This window comes from Grammomys surdaster, unplaced genomic scaffold, assembly GCF_004785775.1.
Source record: "Grammomys surdaster isolate TR1022 unplaced genomic scaffold, NIH_TR_1.0 126398, whole genome shotgun sequence".
Taxonomy (NCBI): Eukaryota; Metazoa; Chordata; class Mammalia; order Rodentia; family Muridae; genus Grammomys; species Grammomys surdaster.
The window spans coordinates 4069987-4096742 of record NW_021621192.1 but is presented as its reverse complement, the minus strand read 5'-3'; the positions used below and the strand labels follow the sequence as shown (position 1 = coordinate 4096742).

Below are 26756 nucleotides of genomic sequence, written 5' to 3'. Positions count from 1 at the left end.
ACACACACACACACACACACACACACACACACACACACACACACACACACACACACACACTTAAAACAAAATAAAAACAAAACAAAACAAATCAGCCAACCAAAACCAGGACAGATTACAACTAGGAGTCTATATTGAAAGGTATCTAATTGCACCACCTAGTGGAAGCATAAGTAACATACACCAAAACCTCTAATTGCCTAGCTTTAATAGCTGCTTGGGAGTGGGACTTAAGGCATTCTTTTGGGGAAGTGTTTGTCTGTTTGACATAGGTTCTCATGTACCTGGTCTGGCCTCAAACTTGCTATGTGGATGAGGAAGACCTTTGGCTTCTCATCTTCCTGCCCCACTTTCCAAGTGGTGGATTTACAGAAATGTGCACAATTATTGGTCAGGGTCTGGACCTGGTGGTTCTAGGTTCCTGGTCCCTTATTCACAGGATTGAAATAGGATAACCCTGGTATTGTTTGTATTTTGATGCTAATTCCGATTCCCCAAGAGAGGCTGCCTGGGACAGAGTGAATCACGCAGGTAACTTCCTGTGAACCTTTCCCTAATGAATAAAGAATTCTAGGAACCAATTACTAGGCGAGGAGTAGGTGGGTCTTCCAGTTAGTGGAGGGGAAGAAGAGAGGCAGGAAAAGGTGTTTGGTTTTTGGACAGGAGACTGGTGAAGGTCAAAATATAGGCAGCGGAGACCCCCAATTCAGGTGGCAGATTCCAATGGATCTGCTACTGAAGGATTTAGCTGAGATTTCGGAGCTGCGGGTCAGAGTCTGCGAAGATGAGAACAGGCCGGCCTGCCCGCCGGTGCTCTGCCGGAGTAGCGTGGATTGCCTTATTAATAACATCATGCAACAGATGACGTCCAACGTGGCAGGCAAGAATCCACTAGAAATTTAGATTCTTAACCTATAGTTAGAAATTTAGTTAGAAATTTGGAGGTTTGGCTAGCAGAGCAGAGAGTCGAGTCATGTGTTCACTCAAGTGTGCAAACCTTGAAACAAAGAAAGAGGGCTCTGAGGTCCCCTGCTGTGAAAAGAGACAAGATGGCTTCTCTGAGTCTGAGAGCCAGAGAGTGGAAGCCGCCTACTTCTTGGGGCAGATATTGATTGAACTGTGAGTTTATAAAATTAGGATTATTTGCTTTTAGGATAGATTTATATACAGGTTTTGTCTGAATCACGTGGGGAGTTTCACCTATGGTTCAGAACTAGGATAGGGAAGATTAGTCACTGACCCCAAGTAGAGAGCAGTGATAGTTGCCTGCTCTGAACAGGTATTGATGGATGTCTGTGACTCCAGCTAGAGAGCATACCAGATAGATACTGTAAAAGGTATTAATTAATAGAAGTCTGTGGCTCCAGGTAGAGAGCATAACAGGTAGGTGGTATATTAAATTCTGCAGGAAACTCATATTTGAACGTGGGCTCCACGGGAATTTTGGGTTAATTTCTTGGCATGACAGAATAGAAAAGGCCTAAGGATAGGCTCAGACAGTATTTTAGTTTACTTCATTTGTTTTGGATTGTTTTAACTTTCAAAATGGGTGTGATTTTGAGATTTGTGGGTATATTATTCCTCTGGGAGAGAGGTCAAGCTAAAGGTTTTTCTGGTTACTAGCTCAAGGACATGCTATTTGGGAGAAAGATTTTGCCTTTGCAATTTTAGAAAAGGTGATTAGTATCTATACACCTTCCAGAGTTATATGGATCGGATATGACAAAGGGAGGGAGACACCCCTGAAGACTAGATTCCAGAGAATCAAACAAAAAAGTTATCTTAAGAATACTACAATTTTGTTTTGAGATTTCTATATTACAGATTATACAGCGTTGGTGGGTCTCCTCGTCAGACATGCTGAACTGACTTGCTTGAACTCCTGATCTCAGGGACTTTCAGCGGATCCAGTCGGGACACAGTCATGAGAGACTTAAATAATCGTTGATGTGGCCTTCTTAAAACCAATCAACTTCTCCATTTTCCCTGCCCTTCTCCCTCCCTTCAAAGATATCTCAATGCCCATATTCAGCTGGAAGTAGTTATGAAGAGTCCCAGTTCCCTGGACTTGGGGGTCTGGAGGTGGTTATTCTAAGGTTGTCTTTCTGAGGAATTTAGAAATGGTTATAATTGGAACAGGGAGGAAATAGCTAGAATTGATTGTGTAGTCATAATCTCATTTGGTAGAAATCTTTACAATAGTTACTAAGTTGAAGTCATAATTTCTTATTTTGGTAGAGAATTTATTTTGATGCAAAATCAAGATTTTCATTGATATAAATTTCTTATCTTGATACAAAAAAATTTAAAATTACAAGGCTTGAACCCAGTCCTTCTATAAATGCCATTACAAACTGATCTGAGATGATTAAGCCTGTGAGTTATGGGCCTGATAGCAAATTCATGGCTTTGAGTTATTGTTAGGGTTTTTTCAAGATATTTTAAGTATAAACAGCTGAGAGTAGTTAACGGCCAACAGTCCAGATTACTTTACATAGATAAATAGTTCTCAAAAACATCAGAAATCCACAGAATGTGACATTTAATGTTATTTATTCACTTGTTGTTGAGACATCTCTGCTCCTAACAGCTCCCCATTCGTGGATTCAAAGAAGCAGCTGAGCATCTTTACCCCAAGGTGAGGCTGTACATTGTGGCTAGGTGGCCACTGGGCAGAACTTGCCTATCTCTCCTGCAGACCTGTACCATTCTTGAGAGGACACAAGTTACAGGTTAGGACAGCTTAGTTCTGCCGAGACAGAATAAGCTAGTCCTTAATAATTCCTGTTTTTCAAGGTCTGTCAGATGATCCTGGGCCAGAAGGCCGAAGACTGAAGCTTCAACTTCCTGACATACTGGGGCTGTATAGGTAGGCAATTGTCTCTGTAATTTGTCTCCGTTCTGGAAGCTGAACTAGTTATAGTCTCATAGCCAACCCAGGCTATTTATTTAGCATTGAATGAATATATTTGAGAGGATAGTTTTCAGATGGTATACAAGGTAAACCAGGACATAACATAGATTTATAAGCCTTTTTAAAGTTAGGATAGCTAACAGAGTAGTGTTCTACAGACAAAAAATGATGGACTGGGTGTTAGGTATATTTTGTACTTTATAACTTACAAAATGATAATAGTCGTGCTCAATTTATATTTGAGAATAGAGCCTTTTAATTGGACAAAAAGAGGGAAGTGTTGTGGATAGCCCTGGTGCTGTTTGTATTTTGATGCTAATTCCGATTCCCCTAGACGGGCTGGGATGAGGAGTGAATTACTACTCAGGTGTCATCCTGTGAACCTTCCCCTAATGAATAAAGATTACTAGGAACCAATCACTGGGCGAGGAGTAGGAGGGACTTCCAGGTCGGAGTGGGGAAGAGGAGAGGCAAGAAAAAGTGCCTGAATTTTGGATGGGAGACAGGTGGAGGTCAAAATGTAGGTAGCGGAGAAGCCCCGGTTCAGGTGGCGGATCCGTTGGGATCCACTACTGGAATGATTTAAGTTAAGAATGACTTACAAATTAGGATGCTAGTTGCTATGCCCAGCGATTGTGTTACCTGTTAATTCTGAACTAAGTTTGTGTAGTGTTTTCCTTCACACATCGACTCAACTGGGTTCTAGAGAGAATGGTATGCTGGCAAAGCGTGGGTTTGCAAGAAGTGTACCCCAAAAGGCCGTGGGAATTTGGAAGCGTGGGCTGGCATGGCAGTGACCCGCCATGCACATTTAGGTGAAGAGATTCCAGAGCTTCAGGTCAGAGAGTATACAAAGATGAGAACAGGCCAGCCTGCCCGCCAGTGCTCTGCTGGCGTAGTATGGATTGCCTTATTAATATTTCACGATACAGGGCTTAGACAGTTTTCAAAATAGCAAGAATACTTAAAGATTTAAAACAGTTCAGAATACGTTCAGTTGCAAGAGAGTTGTGGGCAACATGAAGGAAGATACTCAAGGGTCTGGATTAAAAATTTATCTTTTATATTGATTGGTGTGTGTGTGTGTGTGATGCATATCCTCAAGCATATATAAGCAGTAAGGACACACACACACACACACACACACACACACACACACAGTGAAAGTCAGAGAAAAGCTTTTAGAAATCAGTTCTCTCTTGTACTGTTTGGGCTCTGGGATGGAGCTCCAGTTGTCAGGCTTGGTGGCTTCTTTTAATAGGCTTTATGAAAAGGAGTTTGGCTACCTGAGCATAGTTTGGGTTATTCTATATTTTATTTTGTTGGCCCATCTTGTTTATTTTGTCTGTGTGTACAGTCTGTGTATGAGTGTGAGCATGTTACAACAGCACCATTTCCCTGCCCACTGAGCCACCTTGATGGCCCTGGCTCTCTATTTTGACTGAAAGATTATGTAACTATTTCACAAATGCACATTTCTCGTAATGCATTTGATTTTAATCACATGCATGTCCAATTATCCACAAGGAGTAAGATAGCAAAGAAGCTGGGTATGCTGGTGCATGCTTTGTATCACAGCACTCAGGAGGCAGAGAAAGGTGGATCTTTGTGAGTTCAAGGTCAGACTCTACTACAGTGTGTTCCAGGCTAGCCAGGAATACACAGTGAGACCCTGTCTAAAGGAGGTGTGGGTTCTTCCTAAGACTTCACTTTGAGGTCCCTGCTTGCCTTGTTGTGCATATATCCAAAACGACTTCAGGCCAGATAGCTCCTCCTACACTAGTACTGGGGATTATATTTGAATAGATGCTATCAAAATTTGATGACCATTATTGGGAGGAGAAACTTATTCCTTTGTTCAGAGCTCTCTGGATAATGTTGAAGATGACCTTGAACATCCGATCCTCATATCTACAACTCTGGAGTGTTGAAGTTCCAGGCATGCTCCCATACTACAGAGAAATCAAATTTTAAATCGAGAAGAAAAACCAAGGAGCTAGTGATTCCAAAACAGCAGCACCATGACCCAAGTCCTCTTTCAGGAAGGAGCCCATTTAAATAATGGAGATGCTTTTACAGAGGAATAGCTGTTCCCTTTTCTGAGTTTGGTCTCATCCATAAAAGAATTTTTTTAAAGGGGCCATTAAAATGGCTCAGAAGTAAAGGCACATGTTGCTACTCTGACAACCTCAGTTTGATCTCTGGGACCCCACAGTGGTGGAGGGTGAGTGCTGATTCCCTAGGTTGTTCTCTGATCTCCATATTTCTCTCCTCACCAATGTAATACAAAATTCATTTAAAAAAAAGTAAAGGGACTCCAGAAGGAAATTTAAGAACTCTTTTATTAGAGGTTAAGAAAAAAAGAACAGGGCAGGTAAACAGAGAACCCCAGCATCTCCCAGGAGTTAGGAAGACAGAGAAAACCATGTTTTCTAAAGTCAGGGATAAAGGATAGCATCAGAGGGAGGAAGGGGTGGGCTGCAGGGAAGTCTTCAGAGAAACTGAAGAAGTCAGAATGCCAAGGAAAGCATGCTCAGGCTTTTGGATGGCATCTGAAAAATGAGATAGAAGGAAAAGGAAAAACTGTGCTTTATGAATTAGAACTCAGAAAAATGGGAAGACGTAGCTCTAAAGATCTGCAAACAACCGCATCGAAGGAGGGGTCCCTTTATTGTAAAGACATTGACTCATTAAGGGACTAGTTACTCCTCCCACATCCTTATCATGTCTTCAGTTAAAACAGCTCTTCTGAGGGGTTGTCTCCTGCCCAGATGATTGACAGATCCTGTGGTATTAGCTCCAACTTAGATTGATTTATTTGTCTTATTTATGTGTATGTATGTTAGCCTATGTGGGTTTATGTCCACCATATGAATTCAGGAGCCCAAAGAAATCTGAAGAAGAGGTCAGATCTCCTGGCAATAGAGTTACACATGGTAATGAGCTGTCCTGTGGGAGATGGGAACCAAACAGAGATCTTCCAGGGCAGTAGATGCTTTTAACCAGTGAGCTCTCTCTCCAGTTCCTATATTAACTTTATTCTTATCTGACAGTTCCTATTTTATTCAGATAGCACTCTTCAATTCAATATCAAATAAGAAGTCAAATAAATTCAGATGTGAAAGATTGGTCTTCAAACATCACAGTCAAACAATGTCACCTTTGTCTATGATCTTTCTGATATAAAACCACATCCATACCTCAGTGGGCACCACTCAGCATAGCTTTCTTTCTTTTTTTTTTTCCGAGACAGGGTTTCTCTGTGTAGTCCTGGCTGTCCTGGAACTCACTCTGTAGACCAGGCTAGCCTTGAACTCTCGAACTCAGAAATCCGCCTGCCTCTGCCTCCCAAATGCTGGGATTAAAGGCGTGAGCCACCACTGCCCGGCTCAGCATAGCTTTCTTAACATAAGTAGCATGAGGCTATCGGTTTTAGCACTTCAGATTTTTTTTTTCATCCTCTAAATAGCTGTAAGGAGCTGGTTGGGGCGACCAGCTCAACCTCAGTGTAGTGCCAAAATGTAGCCAACTGAGGTTTCTAGTGAATCACAGCAACATTTACCAGTACCAGGGCCTTCTCCTCAAGGTTATGGATAAATGAGGCCATGGTCTAAGGTGGAGGTGGACCAACTCTTAAGAGAGGAAACAATAGTAAGTGATGTTTTAATCTTTAGGACAGAGCAGCATGTCATGTCTTAGGTCAGCCAGGTGGCTCAGCGAGTCGAGGCACTGATTACCAAACCTTGTGGCACAAGCTTAAATCCCAACTCCCACATATCAGAATAAAATAAATAATGCCTGGACAACTTATATGTCCACATATAAATACACTTTGCAATAGTTCAGTCGAGAAGGCTACAGATCATCACCCATATTAGCCAAATAAGAGTCCATTATTTAAGCTACCGAGAGCAGGCTTGATGCCACACAGAACTCTTGGTACCAAGCTGCAGAGGTGCAGCGTTTATAAAGGCAAAACCCACAATGGCTTCTTGTAGGGTATAGGTTAGGGCAATCTTGTAACATGCTTTTGGCAGGACACAGCAGTTTTCTGGTTATACATTCAGCAGTTATCTTAGTTACACATCTGGGCTATGATCAGGGTCATGGATCAGGGTCAATGTGCTATCAATGTGGATGCAGTTATGGGGACTTGGTGGGGGGTGGGGGCTGAGGCTGGAAGTATGCCTGAACAGACAGAAAATGGAGTCAGAGTAAGATCTGAACACAACAGCATTACCTTCATCACTTCAATGAACACATGAAATAAAGAAATGATTTTTTTTTTTAAATGTCATATATCTTCCCAGGGTTACAGAGGTGGAAGTCAAAATCCATTCTTTTAAGTTGGAAGCTTCAATAAAGCCACCTTTCTCACATGACGTTCAAATCTTGAGGAGGAACAATTGTGATGCTTTGCTTCTATTGTTAGCAGAGAGATGGAAGGTGGGGACCAAAGTGGATTAGGATGAAGGGATCCATCGTCAACGGCCTCCAAACCTCCAAATGTCTTCCAAAGCCAAACTTCAAATTCCTATAGTACTGAAATGAGTCCTCCATGACCCAAATAATCTGTTAAGAGTTCAAAGTTGGAGCTCTAGTATTATCCAGTTGTAAAAACAACCTATCTTCTAATAAATAACATGATATGAGTGAATTTTGATAACATTATGTCAAATAAGAGCCAGTCAAAGAAGACTTGGCCCTAGAACTGACACATTTATAAAGATAGAAAGTAGACAAAAAGTTGGCTTGGATTGTGGCAGGCATGGCAAAACTTCTAGGAAGCATTAGCTTTAATTGGGCCACAGGGTATCTGAAACCAGGAGGAAAGCCTGGCATCTCTGTCTTTATTTTGGATCTATCTCCTTTACTTTGGTATTCTTGATTATCTCTGAGTCTAGACATGTTTATGAATCAAGAATTGTCTATGTAGAGATTGTATCCCCTTAATGCTGAAGACACAAAGACAAATAATTGTCTTAAATCTGCAGTCACCTTAAACTCTGGGAACAGAAAGTCCAATAGGCAAGAAGGATCACCCACAAACTGAGAGCAAATATTTATGCTAGAGAGGTTATATTCCAGAACAGTTCATCTTGTAGGAACCTGATTGCTCCTCCCAGCAAAGACAGTGTAAATATATTGTAACTTTGAGCTCAGACAAAGGTGGCAGGACCACAACTTGGCCAGGAGGACGGCTTTATTGTGCACACTCTTGCTCCTACCTCAGTTCTTTCTTTCCTTTAGTGTAAAGTTTGTATTAGTATCTCCAAACACAAGCTGGTGGTCACTAGACCCCTTTATTCACTCCTCTTCCCAATATGCATTGATCAAAACCTCCCTTTCTGCTTCTTAGTGTTAAGTTTCAAACCCCAGACAAACAGCTGAGGTGCCTTACCATATTTAAGAGGATCTAGCCTCCAGGTTCTTACAGAGTTCCTTAGCCCCTACCTGTTGCACGATATAACCCCACCTGACCAAGCCAGCTCAGTCAGTCAACAGGTTCTCCAGCACAGGAGTGAGGATTAAAAAGAACAAAGGCGATTATACAACATTGTAGCATGACCTCAGGCGATTCTGAGGCTGAAGGTGGGTTTATTTTTTCCCAATTTGCTTTTAAAACATTATAATTACATGTAAGTATTTAGGTCAGTTCTAGGTTGAGGAACTAGCAATACAATAGGCAATAAACAAAGTCCCAGGATTACTGTTTCTAAGGGCTCATCAGGTTATGGGAGTAAAGAAAGAGACTACTATTCTAATAGAAATGTCTGGACAAGGCAAACTTGACTGTGGGACAGTGAAAGGATAGCTTTCTGGTGGAGCACTGACTAGAGATGGCCAGAGACCCAACAGGTATCCCTGCAAGGGACAGCATACATTTCGCCACACTCCCAGACTCCAGGCTCCTGATATGAGGCCGAAGACCACCATTGATCTGCACCTTTCAGTCACATAGGGCAATGCCCCTACAGCCCCTCCCAAAGAGAGATTTGTGTCACCTAACACAGGTAGAGGGCATGACTACAGGCCTCAGAGCCTCAAGAGATCATGACTACAGGCCTCAGAGCCTCAAAAGATCTCCATATTAATGAGATACCCAAAGGCCAGAGGGCGAAGCCAATTAAGCATTCCTCCCTAGACCTTCCTCCCTCCCTATTTAAGTCAGTCCTGCCCTGAGAAACGGGGAGGGGTACAACTTCATCCAGTTTCCTCCATGACAATAAACCTTTTAAACCCATGGACTTCCTTGTGTCTTTGGGCCCCCACCATGGGGAACCATGGGGAACCATGGGGAAGGCCTTTGACTACCTAACCACTGCTTAATCTCTCGCTAGAAGACTTTATGTCCAGCCACAGTGCCCTGCCAACTCAAGCAAGCTAGCCGACTCAGCCAAGTGAGTGCTGTAACCAAGAGTCTCTACCCCTCGTGGGGTGCCGCCAGAGTGTTCCCTCTTGCCCCTCTCAGCTACAGGCCAGTCCAGCCCATATGCTCCCTCGAGTGTCAGTTCTTCCATGGCTCCCAGCAGTGTCTGGGAGCACAAAGACAGAGATCACTGGTCTCCTGGTCAGCTGCTTCAGCCTAGAGACCCCCACTCAGGAGCTCTGCCCCCAAGGGACTTCAGGCTGAGACCTCTCCTCGCCTGGGCAGAGCCACACAGTCTCTCAGCCCAGCATCTGCCCAGTGCTACGTGGAGTGAACTCAGTCAAATTCCCTTGCTTCTGCCTCCTAGAGTCACAGTTCTAGCCACCTGGGGCAACACAGCCCAAGAGGACCCATGCCCACGAGAGCTACAGCCCCACACTTGACTTCATGAAGAGGATGTACTCAGAAGAGAAAACACATTAAGAAAGAAAGTGAATTTGATTTACATTGTAATTCAGGTGGTGACCTGTGTCTTTCTCATTGGTGGTGGTGGTGGGACTCTGAGACTATCTTAGGGTTTTACTGCTGTGAACAGACACCATGACCTAGGTAATTCTTATAAAATACAACATTTAATTGGGGCTGGCTCACAGGTTCAGAGGTTCGGTTCATTATAATGGGGGGGGGGGAATGGCAACATCCAGGCAGGCATGGTGTAGGAATAGCTGAGAGTTCTACATCTTCTTCCAAAGGCAAACAGGAGAAGATTGACAGCTAGGCTTCTGCCCCACAGTTACCAGGCAACAGCCAGGAATGTCTGACTTACTATAAAAGGGGCCACTTGCCCCCTCCTCTCTTTTGCTCCTGCTCTGCCCTCTCTCCCCTTCCCACTCTTTCCCATACCCCTCCCCCCTCTTTCTCCATGTGCCCATGGCCTGCCTCCCCCCCCAACCCCCCCCCCACCTTTCTCTGTCTCTAATACCCTCTCAACTCCCCTCCCCATGCCCTGAATAAATTATTCTATACTATACCTTCGCGTGGCTGTTCCCTGAGGAGGAGGGGATGCCTCAGCATGGGCCCGAGGAAACATCCCCTTCCCCTACACCTGACTACTCATCCACCAAACATAATCCCTCTCTCCCTTATCTTTTTATAAAACACAACAAGGACCAGGGTATTAAAGCCCATTTCCACAGTGCCACACCTACTCCAAAAAGGCCACACCTCCTAATAGTATCATTCCCTGGGTCAAGCGTATTCAAACCACCGTACATCACATAGTCTTAATTCTAGTGGCTATTCTGAAAAGAATTGGCACACAGGAAATGAGAAGGGAAAACTGGGTCCTGGAATACATCACATTCCTGGGCCAGCTGGATGGAAAGATTAAAACATTTGTCTAAATGTCATACAAGGTGGGGGAGAAAAAAAATGATGTGAATTTCTTGCTTTTGTGTGAGAAGGGCACAGGAAGAACAGCGGGAGAGAATAGTGGAGATCGTGAGACAGTTACAGATGGCAGGTGCAGGGGGAAACCCTTGGCCCCAAGTGTGGAGCTTTAGGACCGCCTGGGGCATAGCATAGTGCAGGAGTAGGGAATGTGAGAGGCCAGGAGGCTAGAGGTAATGGTATTTGTGGATAGGGACTGTGGGACTTTGATATGCAACCATAGATACACGTCAGTGAAGAGCCGTATGCTCCATCTGCTAGGCAAGGGAAATGAATGCTGGCGTTTATCTACCAGAGATCTAACGGCTGGGCTAAGACTGTTATTTTGGATATTATGGACGTCCTGAGGCCTAACAGTACCAAACACACATTTTATACTTTTTGATATTAAAGACTCATATTTGATTATTTCTTACACCAAACAAGAAGAACAACTGTATTTTGCTGTTCTCGTTTCTAAGTTTGAGTAGGCTTCTTGAGGACAAATAGCTAAGAAATACCACAGACCGAATAACTTCTTATACTTTTGGGGTAATTTCGTTAAAAAGGTAAGAAAGCGGAGGTACTCGGTATTTTTAATTATTGTCAACGTAAACTTTAAAGTCAGTGGTCAAAAATCATAAACCAGGTTTTGCTTTTCTTTAGCAACACTTTAGTGAAATTCTCCTCCGGCTAACGAACGAGAGATAGGAGAAAGCTCGCAGGCAAAACAAGGCCCAGGAAGCGCTACCTCCGGCAGAGGTGGGCGGGGCAAGGGACTTCCGGTCGGAGGGAGGCGACGGCTAGTGCGCAAGCGCGAATCCCACTTCTGGCTTTCGCTCTTCCCCTCCCCCTCCCTTCCCCAGCCCGAGGGGTCCTGAGGTGACAGCGCCTGGAAGTGGGGCTGGTGGAGCCGGCGGAGGAGAAGATGGACAGGGCCAGGCCTGGGCGTCGGCGAGCTTCCTCAGGTGAGGATAGCCTGCGCGAGGGCCGAGCGGACCCGAGCTACCTGCGCGGCTTGAGGCTGCTCCGAGGCGCCGTGGGGAGGGGGAGAGGGAGGGAGGGAGGGAGCGGCGGGGGCGCGCATAATGGAGAGCTCAGGGCCCGCGCGGGCAGCTGTCGGAGTAGCCTCTGCCGCCTGCCCCTTCTGCACCCCTTTGGTGTGTTCCCTCCTCCTGAGACACTCTCCTTAATTGTCTTCGGTCCACCAGTCTTCTCTGCTGGCTAGCCGTGTCCTGCCACGCCTTCCTCGTAATTCCACTCGCGTTCACTCTAGCTCCCACCTTCCCCACGCAAGATGTCACTTTCCTCGGATCCTTTGACCCCTTGCTTGGCCGGCTTCCCTCCTTCCTTTGGCAGATCGGAGAAGCTGCCAGCAAGGAAGGCGGAGCTTGTCGATCTCCCCGCAGCTCCTCGAGTAAATAAATACTTCAGCTGTCCTTCTCGTCCGTCCGATAGGCTCCTTTAATAGCATTTTTCTTTTCCAGCCTCCAGCATCTTCCAAAAGTGATTCGAAAGTCAAAGGATTTGAAGCCGGGCTTTTGTTGTTTTTTAATCTCAGCCCCCCCCCTTTTTTTTTGAAATTGTTTTAAGACTTGAAACTCAAGAACCTCTTAAGTTTTGTATAAAATTGAGATAGAGCTACGCCCAGTCGACAAGTTATTGTTACACATCTCATCTGTTAAGTGCACCTCCTAAGTCCTCGAATCAACTTCTGAGTGCGTAGAAATGCGGTGTCTAGTATATAAAACAGCATGATGAATTCATTGAGTTGCTTTTTTCTTTTCTTTACTTCTTTCTCTTTCTTTCTCTCTCTCTTTTTTTTTGAGAAAGGGTCTCCCTGTATAACCTCGGGATGGGGTCATATTCCCAGTAACCCCGGCTTACCTCTTCTGAATGCTGGGGTTACAGGCCAGCCCAGGCCCCCTCCCCCTTTTTCCCTCTTTCTGGTTTTTCGAGACAGAGTTTCTCTGTGTAACCCTGGCTATCCTGAAACTCAATTTGTAGACCTGGCTGGCCTCCCAACCCAGAGATATGCCTGCTTTTGCCTCCCATGTACTGGGGATTAAAGGCTTGCACCACCACCGCCCAACTCAGCTCAGCCCATTTTAAACTTTATCATTATACTGTTTATTTTGGTAGATCTAGTGTCAGCAGTTCCAAATCTATTTAGGTGTGCCCAGTGGCAATGTGTCTAAAGATCTTACCGTTGAACTGAATGGAGGCTATGAGAACGGATCTCTGAGGACTTGGTTTGACAGAGTTGAAATCCCAAGATCTCTTCGTATGCAATCGATCTTATCAATATTTTTGTCTTTTTCTTTGGAGGGATGGTCGTCATGCAGCCTTGGAGCTCAGGAGTCTCCTGCCTTAGACTTTTCTGGTGCTAGGGTTAGAGGTGTGTTGCCACCCAGCTTCTTCCCCTTCGTATTTAAAAGATACTAGCTGTTCTTTGTCTTTGAAATTACATTTATGCAGGACATAAAGGGGGTTTGTATGCGTGTCTCCACTAATGAGTTTTTGTTTTAATATTCCTACTCCCTGGGGTCAAGTAAAATTGTCATACTAGAAAAATTCGTCTGACGTCATTTGGGGGTTTTTAAATGCAGAACTTTAGGCGTAATCATAATCTTAGTTTAAGCTGCACAGTTTCTTCTTAATAAATATGTTTCATCTTGGCTTGGTACATTTATGTGTGTTAGTGTGTTATATCAAGATATTAGCCTTTTCTTTCCATTGGCAGAATCTATCCCCTACACCTGGTTATATTCACTTATTGCAGTTTATTTGATGGATATACTTTTAGAAACAGAACTTTGAGAATAAAAGGTGGCTAATCTCAAAACATACTGGTATTTATGTTAGCTATGCCTCTAGGAAAGATCTTTTTGAATGAATATTGAGACCTCAAATTCATAAAACTTGTTGGTATTCATGTCACAAGAGAATTTTTTCTCATGACTCTCCTTTGGAAATGGCCTTTTGGCATTATTCTGTGTTATCAGAACAATTCAGAAATCTAATGTTTTCTAGCTTCCCCCACCCCATTATGCCTCTAGTTGTATAATGTAAACATTAAAGAAATTACTTAATAGTATATTTGATTTTTCATATGTATATTAACAGAAATAGTGCTGTCCTGGCACTTGTTTTGTAGAACATGCTGCTCTCAAACTCAGGGATCTACCTGCTTTTGCCTCCTGGGTACTCAGAATAAAGGCATGTGCTACCATTCCCATCTTAAAATATTTTAGCTTTGATTTATATATTTTATGTCTATGAGTATTTTTCCTTCATGCGCACATGTGTACCATGCATGTTCCTTGTGCTTGTGGTGATCAGGAGAGGACATCAGATCCTTTGGAACTTGACTTACAGTTGTGAGCTGCCATGTTGGTGCTGGGAATCAAACCTCTGTCCTCTGCATGAGCAGTAAGTGTGCTTAACTGCTAAGCCATCTCTCCAGTCCCTGGAAACAGTTTGTAGCAGAGTAATATTACCTACTTTTAGCATGACCCAGTTGTTTCTTGACTTTGTTTTAGAGTGAATCTCTTCTGCATCACCTGAGATTCATGTACTCATCAAAACCAGCGGTCCAACACTCTGTCTTCCTATTCACTTACTCACAGAGCTCAGCTCAGTCTGAGATCTAGTTTGCAAGTGTCTGAAGATGACGTTGGTGCACCTTCTGCACTCTTGGCCTGATAAACTTTCATTCTTTCAATAACCCTTATTATTTTTGGTTTATGGATGAAAGTGGGATTTTAAAAGTTATAAGCATCTTTTAGTAAAAGCTAGTGTTAGAAATAGGGCCAGAGCCGGGCTGTGGTGGCGCACGCCTTTAATCCCAGCACTTGGGAGGCAGAGGCAGGCGGATTTCTGAGTTTGAGGCCAGCCTGGTCTACAGAGTGAGTTCCAGGACAGCCAGGGCTACACAGAGAAACCCTGTCTCAAAAAAACAAAACAAAACAAAAAACAAAACAGAAATAGGGCCAGAATTAAAACTCTGGTCTCTAATTACAGAATCTGTACATTAACATCTTTTACTTCCATTTTACATTAATTATCCCTACTTTGGGAAAAAAAGTTCCATGGCTAAAAACAAAAACAAAAAAAAACTAGTTTGGGTTTAAAACCAAAGACCAAAAATACCTTCAGGATTTCTAAATTCTTTGTGTGCTCTTGTACATTGCGGCTCATGAAGAGAGTGCCTTTCAATTGAGGGTAGCAGAGAGGGGCTGAAGGGAGGGGAGGAAGGGGAGAAACTGATATAATTCTATTTCAATTAAAAACATAAAAGAAAGAAATGGGCTGTGAGGACTGGTGAGATGGCTCAGTGGGTGAAGGTGCTTCCTGTGGAAGCTGAGACAAGGATTTGCCTGGTGATGAAAGAGAGATTACTCCTGAGCATTGTCCTCTGACCTCCACACGAGCACTGCAATATGGAGTCCTCCAGCCCCCAATAAATAAGGGAAAACGTAGCCGAGTGCTGCTTCATGATTTCCTCTTCAGTTCCATCTTGAGGGGTTAGTGTCCCATGATATATTTTTCTAACATGCATCAATTGGTCCAGGTGATAACTGTTTTGCAGTATTGGAAGTATAATGTGACCTGGACCAGCAAGTTGTTCGTGATCAGGGTCCTAAGGTTGATAACCGGGGGATGAGAAGACAAGATAGGAAAGCAGGCTTCAGAAGGTCTTGAGCAAGCTGTTTCTTATGCCAAGCAAGTTTATCAAGAAGTACAACATCTTATATACAGTTTGTAGGGGAAAATGGCTGAATCAGCAGAAAACTATCATTTAATGGGACAGTTTGCAAGAAGCTAATCAAGCAATTTTTCACAAAGAGAACACCAGATATCTCAAGTGTATCACAGACTTTAAGTGCTCACTGGCTTTTGGAGAGAAAAGTTGGGGTCTCGGGATCTGGAAAACAGCAGAGGCCACAAGGCCCTGGCCATTACTGGCCTTGTCAAGTAAGCATGTACCTGTTTTAGAGAAGGGATTAAGTGCCTTCTCTGTACTTCAGGACCTCAGAGAAAGTCCTGCACTGGCCTGTTCCTCAAAAGCAGTGGACTGTGATTAAGTTCAAATTGAAAAGCTGCAGTTAATCTGCATTATTTTCCAAGATGATACCTAAGGCAGTTGAAGTGAGTGGAATTGTCCATAGAAAGTATAAAGGACTAGGCATGGTGGTACATGTCTTTAATCCCAGCACCATGTGACTTCAAAGCCAGCCTGGTCTATATAGCAAGTTCTAGGCCAGCTAGGCCTATATTAGAGAGAAACCCATCTCAAAAAACAAAAACAAAACCTCCAAACAACAAAACCTAGAATAAAACAAACAAGGCCAAATAATTTGAAAATGGAGAAAAGAGACATTGCCAGTCAGTTAGGTAGAGTGGGACTAGGGTCTAGGAGGAGAGGGTGGGAATGTAAGCATTTCAGAGAATAGAGGTTACTTTTTGTGTTGAATGTGGTCTAATAGCAACAGAAGTTAGATTTCAAGAACCTGAAGGAACTAAGTGATGGGAGGAAGTAGGCCACAGGAATAAGCTGGGAAGGTGAGAGGAGGGAAAGTTACATAAGTTGAAGTAGGGAACTGGGGTTAGAGAGAAGATAATATGAAGTCTGATTGACAAGGGACTAGGAAAGGTCAGCGGAGAGATGGTTAATGATATATCAGGTAAGCTATAACTGAGAGAATGACACGCTGGAAGAGGGGGCATGGGGTAGATTTGATGACATGGGGAAAGTGGGGATGAAGATGAAATAAATAAGTTTGAGAAGTTAATATTGCAGTCGTGGCTTGCTGTGATACAGGTGAGGCATTATGAAAATGGAGTTTTAAAATCTGATCTCAGGAATAGGAGATTATTTGAGTTGAATAAAGGACATAAGTAATTTCAGAGTTTTAAAATGTGAGTTTGTAGCCAGCCATGATGATGCACACTTTAATTCCAGCACTTGGGAGGCAGTTTGAGGCCAGCCTTGTCTACAGAGCGAATTTCAGGACAGCCAGGGCTACACAGGAAAACCCTTTCTTGAAAAGAAAAAAAAAATGTTGAGTTTGCAGTGGTTGGAGTTACTAAATTTGATAATGAATCCAATGATACTAAGCAGTAGGAGGAAGCAGAAAAATAAGTTTAGTCTAACTTACTGTAAAGTGATGTGACAGGACGTGGAGTCAAGGAAAGTGTTCGGGGCCAAATGTGGAATGAGATGTTTTTATTTCAGAAGTTGGGTGAAGCTGGGTGTGGTGGCACACACATTTAATCCCAGAACCTGGGAAGCAGAGGCAAGTGGATCTCTTAAGTTCAAATCTACGACATCCTCCATGAAAAGACTAGTGTAGTTGTATACTTCTGTAGTCTTAGCACTATGGTGGATAGAGACTCAAGGGTCACAGGCCCATTGGCTGCTGGCCTTCCACGTCCAGTGAGAGAGACCTTGTCTCACTTAAGGCAGTGAATGATACACAGGACACCTGATATCTTCTGTTTTCCCTACATACTCAGAGATGTGTGCATCTTGCACACAGGCTTATATACACCCTACATGTCCATTACATACATATGTACTCAAGCATGCAAACCAAAGATTGCCTCTCCATCATTTACTGACAAAAATTCTTTTCTTGCTGAATTATAGTAATATGCCACAAGTAGATGTCTTGGTGTTATGTGTATAGGTGTGCATTTGTATGCAGTCATTATTATGAAATCTGCTATATAATTTGGTAGTTTACAGTTACTTTTTGGACAGGATCTTACTATTAGCCTTGGCTGTCTGGGAACTTAGTATGTAGGCCACCAGGCTGGCCTGAAATCACAGAGACCCACCTGTCTCTTCTTCCTGAAAGCTAGGATTAAAGGTGTGTTCCTCCATACCCAAACTGTAGATAATAATTGCTAAGAAATCTTGGCTTGTGTCTGATTTGCTCAGTATTATTTATATTCATTGCTTAGCTTGTTACACCTGATATGAGTGGCCCATGATAGCTATTAAGCAAGCATTTGCTGCTTGAGAGAATTCATATAAGTAAAACCCACAAGAAGTCTGAGAAATGTTGATGAGTAAAGAGTTAAAGTGTTTCCGTTTATGCAGTGGCGTGTGTGTGTATGTATGTGTGTGTGTGTGTGGGGGGAGATAAAGAGAACTGGAAGGAAATCTTTTGTAGAATACTGCCAACTTCTAGATAATCTCACCTCTGTCCCTATCATGATTATTTGCCCAATCATCTGATTCTACCAGGGTATCAAGTTTTTAATCAGGAAATTTCTCTTTAGTTCCTCTAAATTGTCCTCATGCTGGAGACATTTGCTGGAGACTTTTGTGATGTTATACTGACACATGACAGACTTTTTGGTCTTTAGGCATAGCCCTTTAGGGTCTACATATCAGTGTATTACAAGCATAACAAACAATTTTAAATAAGGGATAAATACAAAATATCCTGTTCATTAAATTCTGTCATTTAGATATTAAGTAATGATTTTTATTATGTCTTTCATTTTTGTAGAGATTGTTACAGAGGGAAAGAGGAAAAAGTCATCACCAGCTGATTTACAGAAGGTATGTGTTCATGTGCTTGTGGTCTTTGAAGTTACTGGTACCAACACCATTGTGCTATTTTCTTTTTAGTATAATTAAAATATACTGTAAATCAGTGTTTTAAAAATATCGAATCAGTGTTTTAGGTAAAATTCTGTGTTCTGATTAACTGAGGGTTGAGCATGGAACTCTGGAACTTGACTTAAGTTATTACATGGTAATTAGTATATCTTCCAGTGCTCATTTTAGATTTTATATAAAGCATAGTTCACTGTTTCTTTGGTAAATGAATAGCATGTCTCATGTTCATTTATTAATAATTTAGATTTAGAAGAGTTATATTCATGATATATGCTGAAAATGATACCTAGGCTATACCCTTGTTTTTGTTTATTTAGTTTAGGTTTTTAACTAATTAATTAATTTTTATGCATATGGGTATTTTGCCTCTCGGTATGTCTGTGCATCAAAAACATGATTGGTGCCTCTGGAGGCTAAAAGATGGTGTTGGATCCCTTGGGGCTAGAGTTATAGATGGTTGTGACTGACCCACCATGTGGGTGCTGGGAATTGAACCTGAGTCCTCTGGAAGTGCAGCTGGTGCTCTTACCCTGTGAGCCAATTCTCCAGACTCTGTGCTTTCTTTTCTTTTGTTTAAAAAATTATTTATTTATTTATTTATTTTTCATGTGCATTGGTATTTTGCCTGCATGTATGTCTGTATGAGGGTGTTGGGCCCTCTGGAATTGGAGTTACAGACAGGTGTGAACTGCCATATGGGTGCTGGGAATTGAACCCAGGTCCTCTGAATAAGCAGTAGTACTCTTAACCTCCAAGCCATCTCTCCACCCCTGTGCTTTATTTTCTTGAAACAGCATGTAGCACAGGGCAGCCTCGAGCTCACTACATAGCTGAGAATGATTCTGTTCTACCTCTCAAGTACTCGGATCACAATATATCAGAATGTACCATTAAACCAGTTATTCACTTATTCTGTATAAGTCAAAACTAGCAAAAACAATTACTAATTTCTACTTATATAACATGTTTTTAAAGTCATTCTTTAAAAAAAGTGACCTCCCCCAGCATTTTGTGATTTAAATGTAGGCATAACCTGATTCACACAATAGTTAATTTATTAAAGTTTTTGCTTTCATGCACTCTTTTTTTCATGTATTTTATCTGTATCTATCTATATGTATCTTTTTTTTCTTTTTTTTTGAGACAGGGCTTTACTATGTAGTTCTGGATGTCCTAGAACTCACTATGTAGACGAGGTTGCCTCAAACCGGCAGAGATCAGCTGCCTCCCAAGTACTTAGATTCAAGGCACTCTGTACTGTTTCTTTCTTTCTTTTTCTTTTCTTTCTTTCTTTTTTTTGTTTGTTTTTGGTTTTTTTTGTTTTTGTTTTTTTGAAACAGGGTTTCTCTGTGTAGCCCTGGCTGTCCTGGAACTCACTCTGTAGACCAAGCTGGCCTCAAACTCAAAATCCGCCTGCCTCTGCCTCCCAAGTGCTGGGATTAAAGGCATGTGCCACCATTGCCCGGCAATTTAGAACATTCTTATGTTATGCAGTTGTAGCATTTGGCAGAGGAGGGTGATGGGAGGGAATTAGTAGTGCCTTAGATGACCATGTAGAGAACATTGTTTTGGGTATTGGTTTTCATTGGTTGACTTAAAATTTGCAAGGAGTGCTTTCTCCATTTAAAGTGTTGGATTTAGATTAAGTTGGGTGAATGATAGAAATCATTTTATTTTATATTGCCAGATCAGAAACTGTTGTATCCAATGACTCAGTTCATTTTTCTGTTACTCTATCAGGATACCCAAGACTGGTAATTTGTAAAGAAAAGAAGTGTTGAGCCAGTGAGATGGCTTTGCTTGTGGTATTGGAGAGCCATTGGCATTTGTCCTTTTCTCTTGAGAGCCTTGTTCAGCTTCAGCTCTCAATAGAAAGTGGAAGAGTAAACAGGCTGGAGATGAGCTTAGAGAGCACAAGGGGAGAGTTCCAGCAGTTCTTTGTAATAATCTCTCTTTTCTCTCTCTTTTCTTTCATCATCCTCATTATCATTATTATTTTATTTTATTTATTTTTTTGATTAAGCATCTCACTGTGTAGTCCTGGCTGCCTTAGAATTCTCTATGTAGATTAGACTGGCCTAAAAATTCACAGAGACAGTCTCTGCCTCCCAGCTGCTCGGATTAAAGTTATCTGACACTGCACCTGATGCAGGAGGGTCTCCTCTGCCCAGAAGTTTGAGGTTCGCCTGGGAAATATATCCATGATACTGAATTAATAAGTTGCTGTCAAATTCTTTTCTCTGAGTTCTTCTGCCAGTTCCTTCTTTACCCTTTATCCATTTTCACAGTGTTGAGGATCGAACCCAGAGCTCTGAAAATGTTGAGGATGTATTCTGCTACTAAAGCCACACCCCTTTTCCATACTCTTTAGTATGACTTTTTTTTTTTTATTTCCAAATAACTTGTGACTCAGGAAAGTTACAGAAATAGGACAAAATTCCTGTGTACTATTTGTTCAGTTTATTCTGATGTTAATATCTTATATACTGATAGTATGATTGTCAAAAAATAAGAAATTAGCCTTGATCTCATACTTTAGCCTATAGATCTATTCAAAGAATCTCCATTTTGTTTATTTGTTATACCTTCTTAATTCCCTTGTCTAATTATCACATTTCTTTAGTATTGTTGTTTTTATAGTCACAACACTTTGGAAAAGAACTAAATAATACTTTGTAGAATATTCCTTAACCTGAACCTGAAAGGGTGTGTGTGTGTGTGTGTGTCTATATGTGTCTGATTGTTTGGTTAAGGCAGTGTCTCTTGCTTATTCCCCTGTACAATTGCTCATTTTCTCCTTATCATTAGTAGGTGTCTTGGAAAAGACTGCAAATTAATGCAATGGCATTATATTTTTGCCTACTATTTTGCCATCTACTAGTGGATCTTAGTTGAATTCTTTTGGTGATTTTCTGTTTCCTTTATTTGTTTTTTTTGTCTTTTGACCAAGATCAATTATAGTATGTATCTTCCTTATTCCTTTTTCTTTTTTCTTTTTTTTTTCTTTTTTTTTTTTCTTGAGACAGTGTTTCTCCCTGGCTATCCTAGAACTCTTTGTAGACCAGAGTGACCTCAAACTCACAGAGATATGCCTGCCTCTGCCTCCTGAGTGCTGGGATTAAAGGTGTGGACTACCTTCTTTATTTCTTAATGCAAATTTTTCTGTAAAAGAGAGCCGTCCCTCTTCTTTCATTTATTTATATCAAGTTGCCATCAGATACTTATTTAATTCTGCTTATTATAATCTACTGTTGATGATTTTGTTGGTCAGAGTTTTCCAGTTCTGGCAATAGGGTATCTTTCAAATTGGCTCCCGTGTTCCCTTGTGTATATATGTGTATTTATTTGTATGTGAATGCATGTATAGATAGTGTGTACATGCATGTGCCAAGGGCATGTGTATGCATGCATGTGGAGGACAGCCTCAAGTATCATTCTTTGGGCATTTCTCTCCCGACCCCTCCCCAACTTATGGCACGATCTCTTGCTGTTTTGGAATTTGAGGAGTAGGTAAGGTTGGCTGCTCAGTGAACCCTAGGAATTTGTGGATTTCCACCTCTCCAGTGCCAGGATTATAAGTGTGAGATACCATGTATACATACATACACACGTATGTATACATGTATTTACACACATGTTTAATGCAAAGTCTTGGGATCAAATTTAGGTTTCTGTGCTTTCAAAAAGAGTAGTATACTGAATAGTCTATTTTTCCAGCTCTCCTGTTTTACATAGTGCTATTTTTTTTGAGTGCTTTCTTTTTAGCATTATAAGTTAAGTTTTTGGCACTGCATGATGTTAATTTTGTTAGTTAGCCTGTTGCTGTGCATACTTATTAGAGAAACAGTTTAAAGGAAGGAAATTTTGTTTTGCCTCATAGTTTCAGAGATTTTAGACATTGGTTTGAGGCCATGACAAGGCAGAAACATAGAGGAAGGGTATGGAGGAGAAAAGCTGTTCACTTCAAGGTAAGCAGGAAGCCAAGAGGAAATAGAAGTGGTCCAGGGCCAGAATAGCATGCTTCAAAGGCATGCCCCAGTGAGCTACTTTCTTACTGAGGCTTCACTGTCTAGTTTCTCTGCTTTCCAGTCATCTCTTGAGATTTTTCCATCCATCATTTAGTTATGTTATGGGTTAAGTCAGCTCTCATGGTTTAAATCTCTGAGAACACCCTTATAGACACTCAGGTATGCTTTACCAATCTCAGGGCAGTGCAGTTGATCATCAAGACTATCCATCACATTTAACTTGTATTTTATTTTTAAAAACTGAAGAATTTTATTTAGGAAGACAGTTTTAGGTGCAGTATATACTTTAAGCATTGGAGTGGTTACATTGGTTCCAAGTGTTCTTAGTAGACAGAACTAGAAAATACATAAGCACTTGAACATCTTTTTGTCTGTACAAATATTAAAAAATAAGTTCACCATTGAGAATTCAGATTTCAGTCCAATACTACTAGTCTTATTCTAGCTTTCTTTTTTCTCATTTTAAATATTTTTGTCTTTTTTTTTTTTTTCTTTTTTTTTGGTTTTTCTAGACAGGGTTTCTCTGTGTAGTCCTGGCTGTCCTGGAACTCACTCTGTAGACCAGGCTGGCCTCAAACTCAGAAATCCGCCTGTCTCTGTTGCCCAAGCACTGGGCACCACCACTGCCAGCTAATATTCTTGTCTATTTGCAATGCTATATTTCCTTTTTAAAAATATTTATTAATTCTTTGAGAATTGTGTGAAGTCACAGGCTTGCCCATATTTAAATGGAAGAAATATGATTTTGTAGTTTTGGGGCTGTTGGTATCATAATATAAGGTGACCATGTGGTGTGGGCAGTATTGATACTGAGTTCAAAATAGGAATATTCTTGAAAAATGCAATATGTATAACCTGTGTACGACAGGATTCATGGATTTGAACACTCTGAAGCCTTTGTCTTACTTCTTTCATTTTCTAATTGAAAATATGAAGTGCTATTCCTGGTGGAACCACCCTCAGGAAGCTGAGGCAGAAACGTAGAGGATTTAATACCTGCCTGGGTTACAGTGAGTTCAGTTTCTACCTAGGTGACTTGGTAGGATCTTCCTTGAAATTAATTAATTAACAGAAGGGGTAGAGATATGGCTTAGTAGTAGAGTAATTGCATCTCATGCAGGAGGCCCTGTGTTTGGTCCCCAACAGTACACAAAAGCTGAAGTAAATTATTTAAAGATTTTTTCAAGTGAAAAATTACAAAGAAATACCTTTTAATACAGAAAAGCAATAAATAGGAAGTTACTGGTACTCAGGATGATTAGCTCTCAAGCTAGTGATGTGAGAGCTGAGGTGTACTTTCTTCACATTCATCCTGTCGTTCTGACTCAGGCTTTCTTACAGAAACACTTGTAGATTAAAGGTTATAGCTGATGTTAGTGCCTTTTGAGGAGTTGGCCGATAATTGAGGCTGGGGCTGTTACATGCTGAGCAGGTGCTCTGCTACTGAGTTGAGGCTCCCTTCTAAATGATTAGTGTATGCTATTTAATACTCAGTTTGTATAAGTTTTAGGTAATTTAAGTTTTAAACAAGTGATTTCTAACTTGTTATACTTCATACATTCATTTTTAAAATTTAGGTTATTGTGAGTTATGTATATCAGAGATACAAGAGTCATTAAATGCTGGATGTGGTGGACAGAAGCCTGTAATCCCATCACATGGGATGCAGAGACAGGAGAATTGCCACAAGTTTGAGGCCAGCCTGGTCTGCTTTGTAAGTTCTAGGATAGCTGGGCAACACAGAAGGACCTTTTCTAAAGAAAAAAAGACAAAAAGAGAAAGAAAATGAATGACCAGGACCCTTAGTTTAGGAGGATTATGCAGTTTGAAGAAGACAGCTGTACAGACAAATAACTATGATATGGTCTGAGTAATATAAATAATTTAAAATAAATGTACTAGAGCTAACACACAAAGAAAGGAATGGCTTCAAATAAAGCCAGATATTATTCAGACAAGTCTGGAGCATTTCATAAAAATAAATGCAGAGAAGAAATAGTATGTTAACATATCTAGTACACACACACACACACACACACACACAATATGTAAGCATATTTAGATTATATATATTATATAAATATCTGTATAAAATAATGCAATATGTCGGAAGAAAGTTTAGCAACTCCATAAAGTTGAGTTGCAGAGTTTTAATCTGTGGGTGATGTGAACCAGCCCAGAATGTATGGAGTTTTACTTATAAGTGACAAGTGCCATTATTGTACTTTGTATATTGCAGTTATGAAAAGCTTTGTGTTTTATGTAACTGTAGCTTGCATTAGAAAGATTAAAAGGTGAAAAGGCCAGGCTAGAGAATAGTATTTTGGAAGCTAGTGTGATTCTTCGTTTACCTATTTTATGATCGTCAGAAGATACTACAACTGTATTTAATTTCTTATAAATTAAGCATTAATGTGAATCTTTAAAAACTATCAGAATATTTATGTAGAGTAATAGACAATGCCTCTGTTAGTTGATTCAATTTTTTATATATATATTTCAGTTAAACTAATTATTTTCTTGTCCTGGTTTCAGATAACAAAGTTGTTAACTGTAAAGTCAGAGGATGTTCTTGCTCAGTCACCATTGTCCAAACTCAGAGGCTCAGAATGCTGGGATTTCCCTTTGGAGGGGGTAAATTAACTTTTAAAATATATTGTTGTATTTGATTTGTTTAAAATATTTTAGTATATAAATTTTTATTTTCTTATGTATCATTTTTAATTTTCTATGTAATTAAAGATTTAATAATAGCTTATTTCTAACACATGTTAAAATAAAACTTGGCAATTAGGATCTTGGGTCTTCAGTTTAAAATAGCTTAGTCATGGTTGATGTATGAAATTTAAATCTCATTATAAAATAATTTTAAGGTCACTAAAATTTTAGGTTTAGTAAAGTTATTTGTTCTTTCTGTATTTAGAAAAAACCCTATCTCTTAATTGGTACTGTAGCTGCATTTGAAAATGTACTCTGGCTAGGCGTTGGTGTCGCACGCCTTTAATCCCAGCACTTGGGAGGCAGAGGCAGGCGGATCTCTGAGTTCGAGGCCAGCCTGGTCTACAGAGTGAGTAGGATAGCCAGGGCTACACAGAAAAACCTTGTCTCGGAACCCCCCCCCCCCCAAACCCCCAAAATGTACTCTGGGGACTGGAAAGAAGGCTCAATGGCTGAAAGCACTAGTTACTCTTCTAGAGGACTTGGGTTTAGTTTCCAGCACCCACATGATGACTCACAATTGTTTCTAACTCCAGTTCTGGGGGATCCGATGCCCTCTTCTTACCTCTGCAAGCATTAGGCATGTACATTGTATACAGACAAACATGAAACAAAATACCCATATATACATAAATGTGTGTGTATATATGTATCCAGATACCTGCATATACACATATACATATTCATACACATACACACACATATACAAATACTTATACATGGATATCTTTATATATTCATATGTAAAACTTAGAAACAGAATGCTTTTTAAAAAAATTATGGTTATGCATCTAGACTTTACTATTGTCACATTTAGTTATTATTGTAGGGTTCTGATAACTCCCTGATAACGAGAGTTACCAATAGTATCATCTTGTTATTTTTGCTGTTTGAGATGGGGTCTGGCTATGTTGCATAGACTGTTCTTGAACTTTTGAGCTAAAGGGAATCCTGCTCTCTTAGCATTCGTAATATCTGGGACTACAGGCATGTACGACTGCACCTGGCTCAGCACTTCTTTCTTTTTTGAGACAGCCTCACAAACTAGCCCAGGCTGGTTTAAAATTCTTAAGCTTCCTGTTTCCCAAATACTGCTCTCATACTTCCTTTTTTTGGTATGTGTATATGTACCCTGTATTAATGTGTGTATGGGTATGGATACACATGTGTGCAGTGGCCAGACGGCAGCTTCATTAGTTCTTAGTGTCTTCATTAGTGCTGTCTTTATTCTTTCTTTCCTTTGTGTGTGTGTGTGTTTTTAAAATACATTATTAATTTAAATTCTAAATGTTGTCCCCCTACCTGGTGCCCCCTCCCAGAGTTCTTCACCCCATTTCCCCTCCCGTTTACCTCTGAAAGCATGCTCCCCAACCCACCCCCTCATACTTCCCCTTCTCCCCACATAGCTTTTTTCCTTTTAAAAGATAGGATCACTTGCTGGTCTGGAACTCACCAAGAAGGTTAGGCGGGCTGCCTAGGGACCCCTAGGGATCCTCTAGGGGTCAGAATTGCAAATATATACCCCTACCCTTCTTTTAAAAACTGGGTTCTGAGATTGAATTCAGGTTCTAGTGTTTGCAAAGCAGGTTCTTTATGTATTGAACTGTCTCTCGAGTCCCCTTGCCATTCTCAGTTTACCACTCTGTCCATGCAGAATAGCCC

The 26756-nt window shown here is 41.1% G+C and overlaps 1 protein-coding gene across 2 annotated transcripts in view; it reads left to right on the top strand.

Annotated features, from left to right (window-relative positions):
- Positions 1–11547: 11547 nt before the first annotated feature.
- Senp7 (SUMO specific peptidase 7) overlaps positions 11548–26756 on the top strand; it is a 114924-nt gene continuing 99715 nt past the window's right edge. The window contains exons 1-3 of one of the 2 annotated variants that reach the window (XM_028760221.1): positions 11548–11680; positions 18236–18288; positions 24912–25010. In XM_028760221.1, coding sequence (XP_028616054.1) covers positions 11641–11680; positions 18236–18288; positions 24912–25010 — 192 coding nt within the window. In that variant the 5' untranslated portion in view covers positions 11548–11640. The remainder of the gene's footprint in view (positions 11681–18235; positions 18289–24911; positions 25011–26756) is intronic. The other variant, XM_028760222.1, reaches the window with a different exon arrangement.